Source organism: Sminthopsis crassicaudata, chromosome 1 (genome assembly GCF_048593235.1).
Source record: "Sminthopsis crassicaudata isolate SCR6 chromosome 1, ASM4859323v1, whole genome shotgun sequence".
Lineage (NCBI taxonomy): Eukaryota > Metazoa > Chordata > Mammalia > Dasyuromorphia > Dasyuridae > Sminthopsis > Sminthopsis crassicaudata.
Genome location: NC_133617.1, coordinates 485,298,563 through 485,315,792, shown reverse-complemented (window position 1 = coordinate 485,315,792; position 17,230 = coordinate 485,298,563). Strand labels below are relative to the sequence as shown.

General features: G+C 42.0%; 1 protein-coding gene across 1 annotated transcript in view; it reads left to right on the top strand.

Annotated features, from left to right (window-relative positions):
* The window catches only part of TNRC18 (trinucleotide repeat containing 18), a 154,862-nt gene that overhangs the window by 62,075 nt on the left and 75,557 nt on the right, over nt 1-17,230 (top strand). The window contains 2 exon segments of the mRNA XM_074281226.1: nt 7,263-7,388; nt 9,216-11,021. Of these exon segments, the coding sequence (XP_074137327.1) occupies nt 7,263-7,388; nt 9,216-11,021 (1,932 nt within the window).

The following is a 17,230-nucleotide window of genomic DNA, read 5'->3' as shown; positions in this document are numbered from 1 at the left end:
TCTATTTGCTGTAGCCACCTAGCTATGAGCTTAAAGATAGACCTCTGGGCTTGGAGTCAGGAATACCTGATTCAAATTTGACCCCAGACACTAGTTGTGTGACCCTATTCATTTAATCCTGTTTGCCTCAGTTTCCTTATCTGTAAATCGAGCCAGAGAGGGAATAGCAAACTCATCCAGTATTTTTGCCAAGAAAGATGGAATCACAAAAAGACAGGACTAGTACAACCCAACAAATATAGCATTTCAAGTTTTGTAAAGCAATTTATACATCACTTCGGTTGCTTCAATTAATTTGTTTATCTTTAAGGCAGAAAAATTTGATAGGTATATTTTCAAGTTTTAGACCAGAATTGGGACTTGGACAGTGAGTCGGTTTGCTGTTTTTTTTTTTTTGTTTGTTTGTTTTTGTTTTTTAAGTGAACTTTATTTTTTTCCCCCCGACTAGCTCCCCTCTCTGGCAAAAACAGCTTTGATATGTCTTAGGTTAAGGATGTATGTTGTATAATTGAAAAAGATGATTGAGCCAATTATGTAACTGCCTGGATTTAATCATATTTAATATTTTCTGTATTGAAATCAGAAATAAACTGTTTCCTCTACCTCCCTTTTTTCTTTTCTCCTTCATTCCCTCCTCTTTACTTTCCCCTCTCTTTTTTCCTTTTCCTTCTCATTATTTCATTTTTCATAGATTCATCTCGGAGCTGGAAGGATGCTCAATCAGACATTATTCAATATGAAACCTGATTTTCTTGTTTTCACATACCAGACAACTGAGGCTGTGTCTGATACATGTTTTAACAATGGAGCTCTCCTGAAATAATATATGTAGACACTTTTAAGTTTAATCTGCATTATTAATACTTAAGTTTAGATAATCAATTAATAAGTCAAGTCCTAATTTGTAATCATTGTTGATTTCTAAGGTATAAATACTATCACTGAAAATTTAATTGTAGACTCTTACAAGCCCAGTTCACTTCTGCTGACAATTTTTCATCCAGCCTTTATCCAGCTATGGAAGCTCACTACCTAACATTCCACTTTTGGACACCTCTTATTTTAATTACTGGTCCCCATTTTGCACTTGAGGAATCTGAGACATATAGGGATAAAATGGCTTCACACAGCCAGTAAGTATCTCAGGCAGGATTGGAATTCAGATCTTTTTTGATTGAGGATCAGTACTCTATCCACTGGACCACTTAGCTACCAGTATAGAATTGTGATTTAAACTAGAGCAAAGTACAAAACTTATGGAGTGGGAGTGGTGTTAGATTTACTCTCTAGATTTTGTATTTCTGTTAATGCAGCCCAAGTTTGCACTGAATTTTAGGGACTCTGTTTTTTAGTGTTGATTGATTTTTGACCTTATGGTCCCATAATCCTGTCCCCTTCATACCTGGGACTTTTTTCCCTTAGGAAATATTTTCTCATAGTATCTACCTGACCTTTTACTCGTATAATTATTTAGTTAATTATTTTGGAACATTATATTTATCCCTGTTAAATTTCATTTTATTTAGATTCAAGTCTATCACTTGCTCTATCTAGTCTGTCAAAATCTTTGGAATTCTCCAGTTTCTCACCCAGTATTCTTCCTCCACACTTAATTGTTGTCCACAAGTGCATAAGCATTCTATCTAAATAAAGACATCCTTCTTTGAATATTTATTAAGTCTCTACTATATTATCTCTATTATATGCCAGTTAATCAATAAGCATTTTGGTTTTATTATTTGGGGTGAGGGAGGCAATTGTGATTTAATTACTTGCCTAGGATCACACAGCTGGTAAGTGTCTGAGATCAGATTTGAACTCAGATTCTCCTGATTCTGAAGCTAGGGATCTATCAACTTTACCACCAAGCTGTCCCTTAATAAACCTTTTATTAAATTCTTACTAGGTATTAGGTACAGTGCTAATTACTGGAGGGAAGTACCTCTACATTTATCTAACTATACAGTTACCCAGTCCATACTTCTCTACATAAGGATATGGTTGAATAATATGATTAAAGATACTTTAATTTTTCTTTCTCAGGCCTTTTAAATTTAAATTAATTATCATTTGTTTAGAAGAATTGCATGTTTAACCTATATTGAATTGCTTGCTGTTTTGGGGAGGTAGGTGGGAGAAAAATGTGAAACCAAGGTGTTTTGCAAAAGTGGATGTTGAAAACTATCTTTGCATGTCTTTGGAATAATAAAAATACACTAAAAATAAAACCATTGAAAAAAGAAGAAAAAATAGTCATCAAAATTAACCCTTCTATGAAGAAACTTGTTAGGAAGACCTGATTCTTAATAAGAATAGCCAGCATTTATATAACATTTGGAGGGCAGTGAGGTGATACAGTAGATTGGGCACCAGCTTTGTAGTCTCGAGGACTTGACTTCAAATGTGGCCTGAGACACTTACTAGCTGTGTGATGCTGGTCAAGTTACTTCTGTTTGCCTCAACTTCCTCATCTGTAAAATGAATGGAAGAGGGAAAAGGCAAACCATTCCAGTATCTTTGCCCAGAAAAGTCCAAGTGGGATTATAAAGAGTCAGATAAAATTGAACAACAATAAAAAATATATAATATTTTAAGGTTTGCAAAGCAGTTTACACATGACCATTTGATTCTTACAACTCTGAAGGAAATGCTATTACTAGTCCCATTTATTATAAAGCATTTTATTTCTTTCAGTTATCAATTTTTTCCCTTCCTGCCTTCTTTCACTCACTGGAAAAATAAACATTTTACCCATGATGAAAAAGAGCCTACTTATCCAGGACTGCAGAGTTAGGCTGGATGGAGGACAGAATTTGAATTGGACTTTTAGTTTCAGCACTGGAGCCATTAAGACTAGTTTTTGCATCTTTGTGGCCTCCAGTTTTCTCCTTAGATTGGGTTTCCTAGGGCCCAATTCTAGAGTGGGGCTGAAGGTTAATTAAAGTAATTAGCATATTCCTCCTATGTTTGAATTATTTCTGGCTAAGAGGTATAGGAGAGCTTGGGTGTTTGCCTTGTGCTCTGAAATTTTATTGGGATGATAACATTTAAAGTTCTTTTACTAGGCAAAATTGCTTTTAGCCACTCTGTTACTGGGAAGCATTAATTAAAATTGGAGGCCAGTTCTCTAGCACTTCCTTCCCCAATGTCTCACATCTGGGAAGTTGTATATGCTGACCAAACTCCCTAGCCATTGTAGCCTCCCTTGCACTGAGTGTCTGTCGCTATTCCCAGTCCCTAACCCTCCTTGCCTTCCAAATTTAAGATAGGGAATATCTTTTTTAAAGTAAGTGTTAAGTGTCTGAGACCAGATTTAAACTCAAGTCCTTCTGACATCAGGGCTGATGCTCTAGCCACTGCACCAACTAACTGTCCCTGGGGATATCTTTTTTACTACTTGCTCCTGGCCCAACAATTGCTAGTTCATTGTTGTTGTGTCTTCAGTTAGTTTGGAGTTTTTTTTGGGCAAAGATGCTATTTTGCCACCTCCTTCTCCAGTTCATTTTACAGATGAGGGAACTGAGGCAAACTGAGTAAAATGACTTGTTCAGGGCCACACAGTAAGTATCCATGGTCAGATTTCTGACTCCAGGCTCAGTGATCTATCCACTAAGACACCTAATCACTGATAACTTTTTCAGAGGAAGTAAAGTAAACTTCCCACTTTCTTTGCTGAAGGGGGGACTTAAAGGTGTGGAAAACTGCATATATTATCAGATTTTTTCCACGTGTCTTAGTTTTGTTGAACTGTGTTATCCATAAGGAATGTCTCTATAGGAGAAGGAAAGATGAAATTAGAGAACAGATGTTGATGAAATTTTATTTTTAAAAACAAAACTGAATCCTGGGAACTGTCCTTTCACCTTTATTAGCTTTTTTGGAAATTCATGTTAAAGTGACAGTACCTTACTACAAGGGAATGTGTAGGAGAATGGGAATTGGTAAATTATACCCCATTGGTTTCCTGTAAATCCTTGCAAATTTAAATCTACCCTTGGACCTTAATATAGACAAAAGCATAATTCCTTTTTTAGAATAGAATAATATAGGAGATTGTCTTTCTTGGGTCCTATCCTGGAGCCAGGTAATTGCTGAAGACTTCTCTCAAAATGGCCTCGGGGCTTTATAGCTCCATTCACAGGTATGAATTTCTCAGAGAAGGACATATAGTAGTATACCTGAGTTGGAAAAGGGTATAAAGAAGAAACGTTATCCTTTGAAGTGGTAAATTACTATGATGCCTACAGGGTTTGAGTCAAGGTGACTCTGCCCGAGCAAGCAAGCTATGATTTGCCAACATACCTGCTATCAGAGACAGAGTGGGTATTTCAGGCCTGGTTTAGAAGGCCAAAGACCATCTATACTTGGATGTGTGTGAGTGTGTGTTATACATACATACACGCAGTATACACTTATGTGTGTATGTGGATATAATATATATTTTTATATAGCTATATATATATATATATATAAAAGCATGTATAATTATATAGTTATTTTTATGTATGTGTGTGTGTATATATATATAGTAGTATTAAGAAGAGTCAAGTTCAAATTTGACTTCAGATAATTATTGGCTCTGTGATCCTGGGCAAATCATTTAATTTTAGTTTGCTGCAGTTTCCTCATCTGTAAAATAGATGGAACTTAAAACACCAACCATGCTGCTCTGCAGGTGACTGAGTCTTCCCTTACTCTTGGACTTCAAGATTTGGGATTATTGCCTACTCTACTCTAAACTGCTGTATGATTTGGGACTAGCACATCCTCCCACCCAGTGCTTCACTTTATTCAGTGACATTGTCTTCTGAGTCACGGTTTGTCCCCATCCTCCACTGGGTGGCTAATCCCACATTTGCATATTCAGATTTTTCTTGATTAGATCTCTAGTGGTAAGAATACTGCTGGAGTTGGAAGGGCCTTTAGAAAGGATGAAGACCAACTCCATTATTAGAAGGTCTTCCTTGAGACTCATAAAAGAGAAGGGAAAGTCCGGTCAGAATTATCCAGTCAGAATGATCAAACACTTGTAAAAGGAATTTTTTTTTATTTCTTTCAAGAAAATAACAATTCTAGCTGGCACAGTCTGAGACAAGTGCTTGGTCTTGGGTTGAGTTAAAGATTATTTAAAGCAATTAACATTTTTCTTCATTTCAGTACTGGAAGAAAGTCTGGTTAAGGATATGGGAGAGATGGGGTTGTAGCCTTGAACTCTGGAATTTATAGAAGGAGGTAATTATAATTAGCAATTGTGTGACAAGGTTTACAGAGCATTTTACAGATACTGGGTGTTCCAAAAGTCTTTGAAGCTATAACTTTTGGAGCACCCTCTATTATTTCATTTGATTTTGATAAGGACCTTGTAAACTAGGTGGTGTCGTTCACTACAAAGTAGCAATTTCATAGATGACCGACTAAGGCTCAGAGTCTAAAGTCATACAGATAGTGTTTAAGGCAGAATTTGAATCCAGCCCTCCTTCTGGGATGCCTGGTTACCCCATAACCAATTAACATTAACATTTTAACAAAGTACTTTCAATATTTTGAAAGTAAAAAGCTAATATTAAAAAAAAAAAAGTCTACCCTTTATTGGTCAGTTGCTAATATTAGATTCTTCAATTTGGAAGGGAAAAAAAGTTTTTCATTTTTCTTATCTCTTCCCCTCCCCACAGCATGAGTATTATGGAAATTGCCTCCATTCCCAGTGGGTTTGGAGGAGGAAGGGAAAGAATATGAAATTCAAAAGTTTTAAAAAATAATGTTAAATTTTTTTTACATATAACTGGGGGAAAATAAAATACTAAATAAAAAATTTAAAAGAAAAAAAAGTACTATCAAGTCATGTTCTCTATTGGCTTGACCTAATAGATAGATTCTGACATAATTGATAGCCTCTGACATAATTGTTTTTCATTGTATACTTGAAATCAATGAAGGCTATTATTAAATAGCTTCCATGCTTTTGACAAGCTCTGTGGGAAAGTAGACCCTTGTCCTTAAAGAACTTACAATTTAGTTGAGAAGATAAAGTTAACAGAACTTGAAACAGTTACAAGTTCTACAATGTGTGGGACTGACTTGATGTGGCATCAGAGTGAGCTAGAATTAAGGGAAAAGCTGGAAGGGACCTTGGAGATCATGATTGTAAAGAGAATAACTCATTTGTTTCAATCTTGACTGACTCGTCCTGACCCCATTTTTCTTGGCAAATATACTAGAGTGATTTGCCATTTCCTTCTTCAGTTTATTCCATAGATGAGGAAACTGAGGCAAATTGAGATTTAGCCTCAATTTGCTAGTAAGTGTCTGAAGCTGGTTTATCTGTAAAATGCTTTGTAGACCTTGCCACATAATTGCTAATTATAATTATAACTGCTATAAATTCTGGAGCCCAAGGCAAAGTCCCCATCTCTCTCACAACTTGTACCAGTTTAGCATTCTATCCACAGCCCTCCTTAGCTTCTCCTCTAATAAGGAGTTAAAAGGAATTTCTAATCCTAAATCAGGTGAAGGTTTGTGAGAGAGAACCTTGCCCCTGCAGAGCTGAGGCTCTATTTGACCACTTATCTTCCCACATTTACATAATGCTTTGAAAATCACCAAGTGATTTCCCCTCCCGCCCCCCAAATTCAGTGGAAAGAAGACTGGATGTGGAGATATAGGACTAGGTGTGAATGATCCTGTGAAAGAGGCAAGGCCCAACTTCAATAAGAGGGATGACGGATATGAAATAAAAACTTTGATTCTAGGAGATTGATCCAGATCCTATGTTCATTTTTGCTTTATCCATCAATAAATGGAGATTTTAGAAATGATTTGCCCAATAGCACCCAGCAAAGCAAGAATTAAAACCCTATCTTCTGATCTGAGATTCTTATCACCCTACCATATTGTCTCTGAAGTTCACTCTTCCAGAGGAGGAAGTGGGAGGCCCACCTTCCTAGTCAAGAGCAAAGGCGAACCTAGAACCCCATTCAGCTGCTCCGGAGCAGCCTGTCCCCTTAATCAGTTGTTGTCCTGATCATCATTATCCTAGGAGGTGGAGCTTCTAAGCCTTTTCCTCTGGTCCACAGGGGTGCTGACGGGTCACTTTGGGGCCTGCCGTGTTATGGAAGGCCTTGTGTTTAAATCTAGCACTTGCCTCATCTGGCATTTGGGGTTGCCAGCCAAAACAGTCTGCAATTCTGTGTTTCAAAAAAAAAAAAAAAAAAAAATTGCTAGCATGCTGTTCCCAAAACATGTTTCCTTTTTCTGTTTTTTAGGCTTTTCCCATCTGCCTAATGGGCTGTACCCTTCGTATATTCCCCTGAGCCACCTGGAGCCCCCCAACAGCGGCAGTCCCCTTCTGGCCCAGCTGGGGCAGCCGGGCCTCTTTGACTCTCCGAAAGGTCAGTGTTCGTGGGCGGGTTGTTGGGAGCTGGGTGCCGTCTGTCTGCACACAGTAGACATATGTTTCAGCTCCCCTTTTCTCCTCATCTTCCCACATGGCGGCTTTCCTCCGCCTTTGCAGGGCTTGGCAAGATGCTTCCCTCCTGCCCTCCCTATGTCCCTCTCTTTGTTAATGCCAGTTTCTCCCTGGGAGGCATGGTGGGGGGCAGGGAGGGAAGGGAAGCCAGGGAAGGGGAGGGATGGTGAGATCTCAGAGTGCTTATGTCAGGAGTGGAGGGGGATCCCCATGGCAGGAGGCTCTGGAGGGGGAGGGGGAGCATTGCAGGCCCGCTTCCTTTTGCAGCCTGATTCTTCCCAGCTCTCAAGGACACTTACCCCTCCTCCCTCCTCTGGCCCCCTGGCCCTAGCAGTTGGTATTATTATAGAAGAGAAGTCAATCCAAGGGATTCTCTTTGGGCAGAGCCACATTCCCGGCCCTCCACAAGTAGGCCCGAGTTCTTATAGATTTGTTTGTTTCCTTGTTGTCTACCTGGGATACACCTGCATATACTCTGTGAGGATGTGTACTTCATCTGATCTCTTCTTAGCCTCCCAGTAGCTGACTTCCTCCTAGACATATTTTATGCACTGACAAAATCCTGTCCCCTTGGGCACACACACACACACACACACACACACACACACACACACACACACACACACCTTCCTGTATTTTGAGAGTAAATATTTGTTTAATAATGTGAGGATGACTGAATACATGCATATGTACATACAAATATACATATATATATGTGGGAATGCACCTCTCTCCCCCAGATATCCTCCCTTCATTAAAACTACGTCACCTTCGGTCTCTATCTCCCTTCTCCCCTACCTCCTGGGTGAAAAATTGATAAACAAGAGCGAGGAGACCTGATTCCTCACGTAACCAAGATATGTTCAGGACGCCGCAGAATATCATGATTTTATAAGATTCTGGCCTTGTCCAGCAAGGAGACAAAAACCCTTGGAGTTTGTTTTAAGAAGGCGAGGAGGTGGAGATGGCTGCTAAGTGTGACTAATCTCCGCCTCGCTTGGGGCTGTGCTGTGGGTGTGGGTGCTAAGTTCCAGACTTGGAAATTACTCTGCCTGTACTGTCAGGACAGACTATTTCAGCCTTCCTTCAGCCCTGGCTCGCTGTTTTGCCTACTTGAGGTAGGCAGACCTTCCATCATCCCTAGGAGGGGAGAAAGAGAGAGAGCTTGGTTTTATCATGGCCAATGGCGCCCACTGTATCTTTGTTGAGACCTGAAAGGGTTAGAATGAGTCTTGGGTTTACTCTAATTGGGCCTGAGATAAAGTCACATTGATTAGATTTTTTATTCTTGCCCCAGGTTAAAAGAAGTGAAAGTTTGGTGGGCCAGATTTGACTTTTTCTTTTTAAATACTCTTCATTTCATTTTATTTTTCATTTAACAAACTTTTTTTCTCTTTTTTCCCCACCATTGAACCAAAGAAAGAAAGAGGAAATGCAAATTTGCTTTGACAAATAAGCAGTCATGCCAAAGCAAATCCCTACCTCGGCCAGGTTCAAAAATGCCTTCTCCGTTATGTATTTTGAGCCCATGACCTCAGGTGGCAGGTTGCGTGCTTTATTGCTGAAACTTTGGGATATCCCACTTTGTTAAGAGGCAGGGTATCCCACTTTAGTTAGGTAGCAGAGTGTCCCACTTGTAAGGGGTCGCTCCTCCAGAACTTGCCTTAGTGGTTTGGACGACACCGGTCCTTGGGGTGGGGGGTTGGCTAGTTTGAGGAAGGGACGACTTACCGCTTTCCTGTCTTTCCAGATGGGTTCTACCTACCGGGCCAGGTGGCCCTGCACCCGCAGAACCCCGTGTCCAGGACGGCAGCCGGCCATGCCTCGGCCGCCCTGCTCCGGGACAAGGAGCTCGGCCACCTTCCCAAGGGCTCCCGGGAGGGCCCCGCCAAGGAGCACGGCAAGGAGCGGGCGTGCAGGGGGGACCTGCCGCCGCCCTTCAGCAAGAGGGACAGCAAAGCCAAGGAGGAGCCGCGGCCTCGCAGCGTCGTGGATCTGACCCAGGACGCCAAGCCCGAGGGGGAGCGGAGGCTGAGCGGGCTGGAGCGGGCGGCCAAGATGGGCGAGCGGCTCTCCCCCTTCCTGGCGGAGCACGTCAGCCACCGCGCTCTGGGGGGCGCGGAGCCCAAGTCCAAGAACCCGCTGCAGACGTCCTCCCTGAGCAACTGCAACGGCGGGGGAGACCCCCTGCTGAAGGTGCTGGGCGCCGAGCAGGACTGCTGCGGGAAGGACGCCGCCCCGCACGACGAGAACATGAGGCCGGCGCTCCACGGCCACTTGGACAGGATGAAAAGGGGCGAGGCCGTGATCCCCGCCATCACCACTTTGCACATCTCCTGCACCTGCCCCTCCCCGCACCCCGCCCAGCCGGGGAAGATGACCCCCTCGTCCTCGTCCTCCTCCTCCACAGTGACATTCCCCCCGCAGCCCGTCCATTCCAGCATGTACACCATCTTTCCCCCGGCCAAGGAGCCGGGCCGGGAGCACAAAGTCATCGCCCCCACCTTCGTGCCTTCCGTGGAGGCCTACGACGAGAGGATGGGCCCCATCCAGATCGCCTCCCAGGCCCGGGACAACAAGGCCAAGGACAAGGAGCTGAGCAAGGGGGAGGGGCTGCAGCCCCCGCTGGAGAGGGGCCTGGCCGAGCTGTCTCGGACCCTCCTGCCCCAGGACTTCCCCGGCCCGGGCGACGCCAGGCGGGCGGAGGTGCTGAGGGAGAAGAACTCGGTCATCCGGGCCAACTCGTTGGTGCTGAAGCGGCACGCGGCGTCCGAGCCCTTCCAGAGCCGGCCCGGCCTGGGCTCCCCGGAGCGCAGGGACTACCTCCCCGCCAAGGACTTGCTGAAGCCCGAGGTCGAGCACCGGGCCTGCGAGCGCGAGCGCTTCTCCAGGGCGGGCGCCAAGGAGGCGGCCAAGGCGTACGGCACCCTGGAGCCCTCCCGGCAGCACCCGGAGCCCGGCCCGCTGAAGCTGCCCCCCGAGCAGAAGTGGAAGCCCTTTGACATGGGCAACTTCGCCACCACGCAGATGGCGGTGCTGGCCGCCCAGCATAACCACGTCAGCCGGGTGGAGGAGGAGGCGGCGAAGAAGGGCTATTTGGACCCCAGCGGGCTGCAGCGGGTGTCGGTGGTGGGGGGCCCCCGGGGGGGCGGGGACCTCCACCCCGTCTCTCACAGCGAAGGCTCTGCCATGCAGAGCCTCATCAAGTACAGCGGCAGCTTTGCCAAGGAGGCCTCGGCCCGGCCCGGCAGCGGCAAGAAGAGCCCCTTCGGTGGGCTGGGCAATATGAAACTGGACCCTTCGCAGCTGGGCACCGCTAAGGTCCAGCAGCTGCTCTCCCACCCAGGGGGCAAGCAGCTAAAGAGGGACCCTGAGAGGCCAGAAAGTGCCAAGTCCTTCGGGAGGGAGAGTATCGGCTCGCAGGGCGAGGTGGAAGTAAGGCACCCGCCCGTGGGCATCGCGGTGGCCGTGGCCCGCCAGAAGGACAACAGCGGCAGCAAGCTGGGGCCCGGCCTGGCCGACCAGGACCGCTCCTTATCCCTGAGCAACATCAAAGGTAGGACCGGGGCCCGAGGCCTAACGCGCCACCGACCATGTTTTATCCTCTATCTGCCTTTCCCTTCACATCCCTGATTCTTCTCTTTTTCAATGATATTTTATCTTCCCAAATACATGCAAAAATAGTTTTCAGCATTTAAAATGCTCCTAATCTCTGCCTAGGACCAGGTAGGGATTTTGGGGAACTTGATTTTGTACTCAGCAGAGCTAAGGAATTTGGGAACTTGATTTTGTTGTATTAAGGGAGCCTAAGCCCTGTGTTGGGACAATGATGGGATATTTTGGTCTAGTGGAAAGACCATTCAAGATAAAACAATGGAGACCTGAGTTCTGGTCCTGGTGAATTTTGGCAAGACAGTTAATGCTCTTTAACTCAGTTTCCCTAATCTTAAATCTGAGTAACTCTTAATTCTCTGACCAAAAGAAATAATAAATGAGGGGTTAAAAATGTCACCAACAGACGGCCTTTCTGCCTTTGATGTTTTAGGGTTTGTAGTGTCAAGTATTTTCAAATACCATGTGCCAACAAATGCACTTTTTCTCCATGGGTTAGGATGACAGTCTGGTACTCTACTTTCATGTTTTTTGGTTCCTTGGGGTTTTTTTCCTGTTAATTTAATGGGTTAAATGTCACAGTTCCAGTGCCTCTTGTTTTTCCTTTTGTTGAAATGTAATGGCAGCTATTTCTAAAAGGTAGGAATAGGAGAGATGGGTAATAGGATAGAGATTGGATAGGATAGGAAGAGTTGACAAGAGAAAGTATACTAGATTGACAAATTAATCACCAGATAGAAGAAAAAATTCAGCCCAGGCTTCTTTAGATTCTGGACAAGAGATCTCTTGAAACTGTTCCTCTCTCCTTGTGTCACCTCAAGTTATGAAGATCCATCTTTCAGGAATTTGTAGGGAACAGATATGGAGAGGATGGTCTAGATCCAGGTTGGATGCCATTTGAACAGAGGGCCCACGAATGATTTTGTTGAACTAAGATGATGCTGATCAGGTTTAGAATATCTATGATTCCTATAGAGATGAGGAAATTTTAGCATTCATCAGTAGCTGCTTGTAGTTTATACTCTTTGAGAGTAGTCTGGGAAACTGAGAAATTAAGTGACTTTGTTCATACAGAGACTAGGGGGATTTGAATCCAGGTCTTCTATTTCCTTATCCAATACATTTTTGTATTTGTTCTATAGGACTAAAGCCCAGATCTTTTAGAGATGAATTAGTGAGGGATGCTCTTGGTATCGTCAGGGGAGTGGAGAAGGTAGGAAAACAGGACAGGAAAACTTGGATTTCCTCTTTTAATCAGGCTGGACAAAAGTGGCCATTCACTGGCCCGATCCCTATATTGATCATTATGGAAGCTTTAATCTGCTCCCTTTTCCTGACCTAGGCTGATTTGCCTTATTCTTAGATCATTCTCTCTGACCTAGTGTCAGACTTGGTGCATAAACTAGATTAATTTACTCCACGGCAGCTCAAAATTACCTAATTCAAGTGATTATGAGCCCCAGCCTTTCTGGGAGCTTGGATTGCAAACATTTATCACACCAGTCTCATGTGAATATTTAAATATCCATCCCTACCCTCTTTTATTTTTTAAATTGATTTAATTTTTTCCCTACCTACCCTCTTTTAAACCTTTGTATCTTTTTGCTATTATATTGTGATTTGAAGTTTCTGGTGGATTTTCTGGAAGGTGATTGATTAAAATAGATGACTTGAGATTTCTTTCATCTCTGAGTTTCTCTGGTTGAAGTTGGGTTGGAAGGATGAAAGTTGAAGGGTAGATATCTCTGCATGACAGAACCAAAGAGCTGTGAAGGCCTCTCTCACTATGTGAACAAATCTAGTCAGGTGCTTATACAAAATTGTAAGGCCAAAGGAGGGCCAGGAGATGGTGCAGTGGATAGAGGTCCGGGCCTAGAGTCCGGAAGATCTGAGTTTGAATCTTACCTCAGACACTTAACTAGCTCTGTGACCCTGGGCAGATCACTGAACCTAGTTTGCTTCAATTTCCTTACCTGTAAAATAAAAGGGAGAAGGAAATGACAAACCACTTCAATAGCTTTGGTAAGAAAACCCCAAATGGAGTCATAAGGAATTGAACATGACTGAACAAATGGCTGAACAATCAAGGGTAGCACTGGCTTATTCTTAGTTCAGATTTCACTCTGGGGCATGGAAATATCTTGGCTATACGTGGAAGCTTCAGTTTAATGGAACTCAATGTCATTAGAATTAATAGAATTTATTTTTCATTATTTGATATTTTTTTGCTTAACTCCTTTAAGAGCTACCCTCTATTCTTATAAGAAATACAGAGTAGATTGTCCATGGATTGTCCATCATTAATCTCTTTTTCTTCCTCCTTCTTCTCCTCCCCCCATCCAACTTTCTTTTCATACATCCCTCAAATATTTCCTTTCTTTTTCTTTATTCTAGAGTTCTTAGCCTTTTTTTAAAAGTCATTTTTTTGGTTGGCCATATGTTTGCGTATATATCTATATCTCTATATACACACACATACAAGCACCTATGAGTATATATACACATACATCCATATGATGCATTTGTATCTGTATATATTCACACAATCCACATATATACATATGTAATATAGACACATGTGCACATGTATATATGCATGAATGTGTTTATACATATAACCTGCTTTCTCAAAATATTTTAAATGCATAAAATAAAATATATAAGATTCCAGAGGAAAACAATTACATCAAAATACAATTATCAGAATAATGATAGCTAGCATTTATGTGGCACTTTACGGTTTTCAATGTGCTTTATAAATATTATCTCATTTTATCCTTCCAACAACTCTGAGAGATAGTTGTTATTATTTTCATTGCTGTTTTACAGTTAAAGAAAAAGAGGCAGAATGAGATGAAGTGCCCATTCTTGGATCCCAAAGGTAGCAAATGTCAGAAGCCAGTTGGATTTTAGACTTTACTGATTCCGGGTCTAATGCTCTAGTTAAGCACTCCAGTTACAATCCCTTAACCTTCTTCTTTCCCTTCCTCTAATCTTTTGTCCTCTCCACTTTCTTTTTTTCTCTCAGTTTTCTTCTTTTTCTGTATTCCTCACTTCCTCTTTCCCTATTATGTTTCTTTTTCAAATAATGACTGGTCTAATGATTTTGATTGAGATCCTTTTTCCTAGTTCTTTCAGAGTGGGAGCATTGACATCTATTAACATTTACCATATCAAACCTTGTTAATTATGCTGGAAAGAGAGCAGCTAGTTGCTGCATTGGCCATAGCGTTAGACCTGGAATTAACAATATTTAAGTTCAGATCCAATCTTAGATAATGATGAGCTGTGTGATTCTGGGCAAGTCACTTAACCTGCCTGCCTCAGTTTCCTCAGCTGTTCAGTGGGGACAGCTACAGCATCTATCTTCCAGGAGTGTTGTGAGCATAAAATAGAATAATATTTACAAATTTAAAAGCACTCTGAGAACTAGCTAGGAGAAATTCTACTCTATATTTAATTATTGACATCCTGAAACTAAGGATTTGCTAAATCTAATTGTTTTATAATTGTCTTAACTAAACCATGGGGGTCATTAATTAACTTGCTTTCTGGTAGAAGTCCTTGCTTTCATCTGATCAAATGGCCGTTTTGTCAAAATACCTGCACATGAGAGGCAGTTCCCCTTTAAGCCAAATTTCCCCTGACTTCCAGTGTTATTTAATATTTAATTGAGCACCAACCATGTCCTTGGTACCATTCAAAACATAGTGCAAGACATGCTTTCTACTCACGCTCTAAATAAGAAAAACAAGACAAGCGAGACAGAGAGCTCCCAGGAGAAAAGCGGGGGTAGCGTCCAATCTCACAGGAATAGTAGTGAGTGTAACATTTCGATTTCCGTCACTTCATCTCTGGACCTTCCTTCAAGTCTCCTTGGTTCTAGGACAAGAGTTCAGCAATAGCAGAGAAGGACGTAGCTAGGATAGAAACTAGAGGAACTTCTGAAAAGAAAATAGCATTTATGTAGAGATTTAAGGTTTATAAAGCGTTTATATTTTATTTTTAAGGTTTATAAAGCACTTTTATTTTATCATAACTGCAGGAAAAAGGTGCTATTTTACAGATGAGGAAATTGAGGCAGAAGTTGTGATTTGCCTCGCTTTACACAGTGATGAAATGAATCAGACTGAATATGAACTCAGGTTTTCCTGGCTTCAGGCCCAGTGCTTTATCCATGGCACCCATCCTGATGCTTAGAGACTTAGCCTGGGGAGGCAGTGTTTGCTAAAGGTTCCTCATCTGAATAATGGTTGTGTTGGATTTGATGGCCTTATTTTGAATTCCAAATCAAAGATCCTGTAAATGTCTAAGGGAAGCTGGTGGTTAGTTTGTGTGTTGGGAAGGACTTAGAAACTTTGGGTCATGAGAAGGAGTGCGAAGCCTTTTGTACTTTTTTTCATTGTGGGGGGAAAAGCTAGTTGAGTCATATTGTTCTGAGGGGTGCAAAGAACCCTGAAAACCTTTTCAGACCAGCAGTTTGGCTGAATTTAGAACCAATTTAGTCAAGATTGTCTTTTATTAGATCTATTCATATAATCATACTCCACAGTCTTATAAATAGGCAGACACTTGACCATGATGGGTAGCAGTTTAAGTAAGTTGAGAAATAAGAGCGATAGGGTTTTCCTATTCACTTCCTACCAATCTTCTCTGATTGAAGGCTGGGAATTTCTGGCAGAGGTTCACAAGACTGGATTGTGAGAAATTAAACATTGACTGGGATAGAATGAAGGCCAGAGCCAAGAAATTTTTGACTTGAAGTGGACAGTGATGGGACCAAGGAGGGAATCTTAGAGGACTATTTGGCTGCTGGGAGATTAATCTGTCATGTGTTTTGTGTGGGGAGCGCGGGGAGAAAGAGGTTGGAAAGAAGGGTGGTAGAAAGAAGCTGAAATGGTTAGAATTCCTTAGAGATGGAATCAGTAAAGAACATTAGAGAAAAAGAAGTGTTTTTAGAAGGCCAAGGAGAGCTAGTGGAAGGCAGCCCAGGTGGCAGGGAAGATCAAAAATGAGAGGATGTGGTCAGTGCTATAGTGCCAAGGAGAAGGAAAAGGCAAAGGTAGTTTCAGGTTGGTCAGGTATTTTTTTCTTACTTTAAACTTTAAACAAGTTTTATTGATGTTTTTTCCTTTTAATAGATCCCTATCACTTTCCTTGGCTCTTCCTTCTGCCCCACCCTTTTACTTCACAACCCTTCTAACAAGTCAAAAAAAAAAAAATTGACTGTGTCTGAAAATGTATGCGTCATCCTATACCTGAATGCTACCATGTCTCTACTGAGAGAAAGTAGATGTGCTGTGTAGTTCTTCTGAATTCTGTCAGGTAGTTTTTACCTTGCTTCCTTCAGCCCAGATTTATCAGGACTCTGGATGTTCTGTTTGGAAAACTGACTCAGAAGAAGCCTTTTAGCCCTTGAGGAGTGGGAGTGATTTCATACTGCAGCTCAGGGAATGCCTTGGAAATATCTTGTTAATTAGGATAAAATTGTGGTCTTAATTCTCTGGGGAAGCTTCACTCTTTTAAGTAGTGTATAGGTTAATCTGAGCTTTCCTATATGTTTTGGTTCATAAATAGAAGATTTTGGAAGAGGGAATCCAAGGGAAAAATATGGCTGGATGGATGCATCTGTCTATTCCTGGAAAAACATCACAAAGTCAATGTTCCATTATGGCTAATGGACCAGTAGTATGGTTTTTGTATCTTACTAACTGGCCATTATGGATTCCCACTTTCAAGTTCCATTATTTTTTTGGTGTTGGCACTTCCTTACACTAATAAAGATTTCTAACCCCATAGAGGCATAGGCCTTAATACATGAGCTTTCTGAGTTCCAGCTGGTCAGACATAAAACATAGTTGGTCGTTAAAATTGTTGTTTATATTTTTAAAAAACCTTAATATTTTATTAATGTTTTTAAAAAAACCCACTTACTTTCAATTGATCTGCCTCTCTTTCTTCTCTCCCACTTTGTAACAAAGGATTATTAAGTAAAACAAACTAACACACTAATGATACCTTATAACCTATGCCCTGTTTCCTACCTGTAATTCACTATTTTTCTTCAGAGAAAAGAGAATCACGATTGATACTCAGGCTTCTGACTTACCTTGAAGTCTTCCCAGCTTGATGAGACCTGCTCCCAAAGTCATT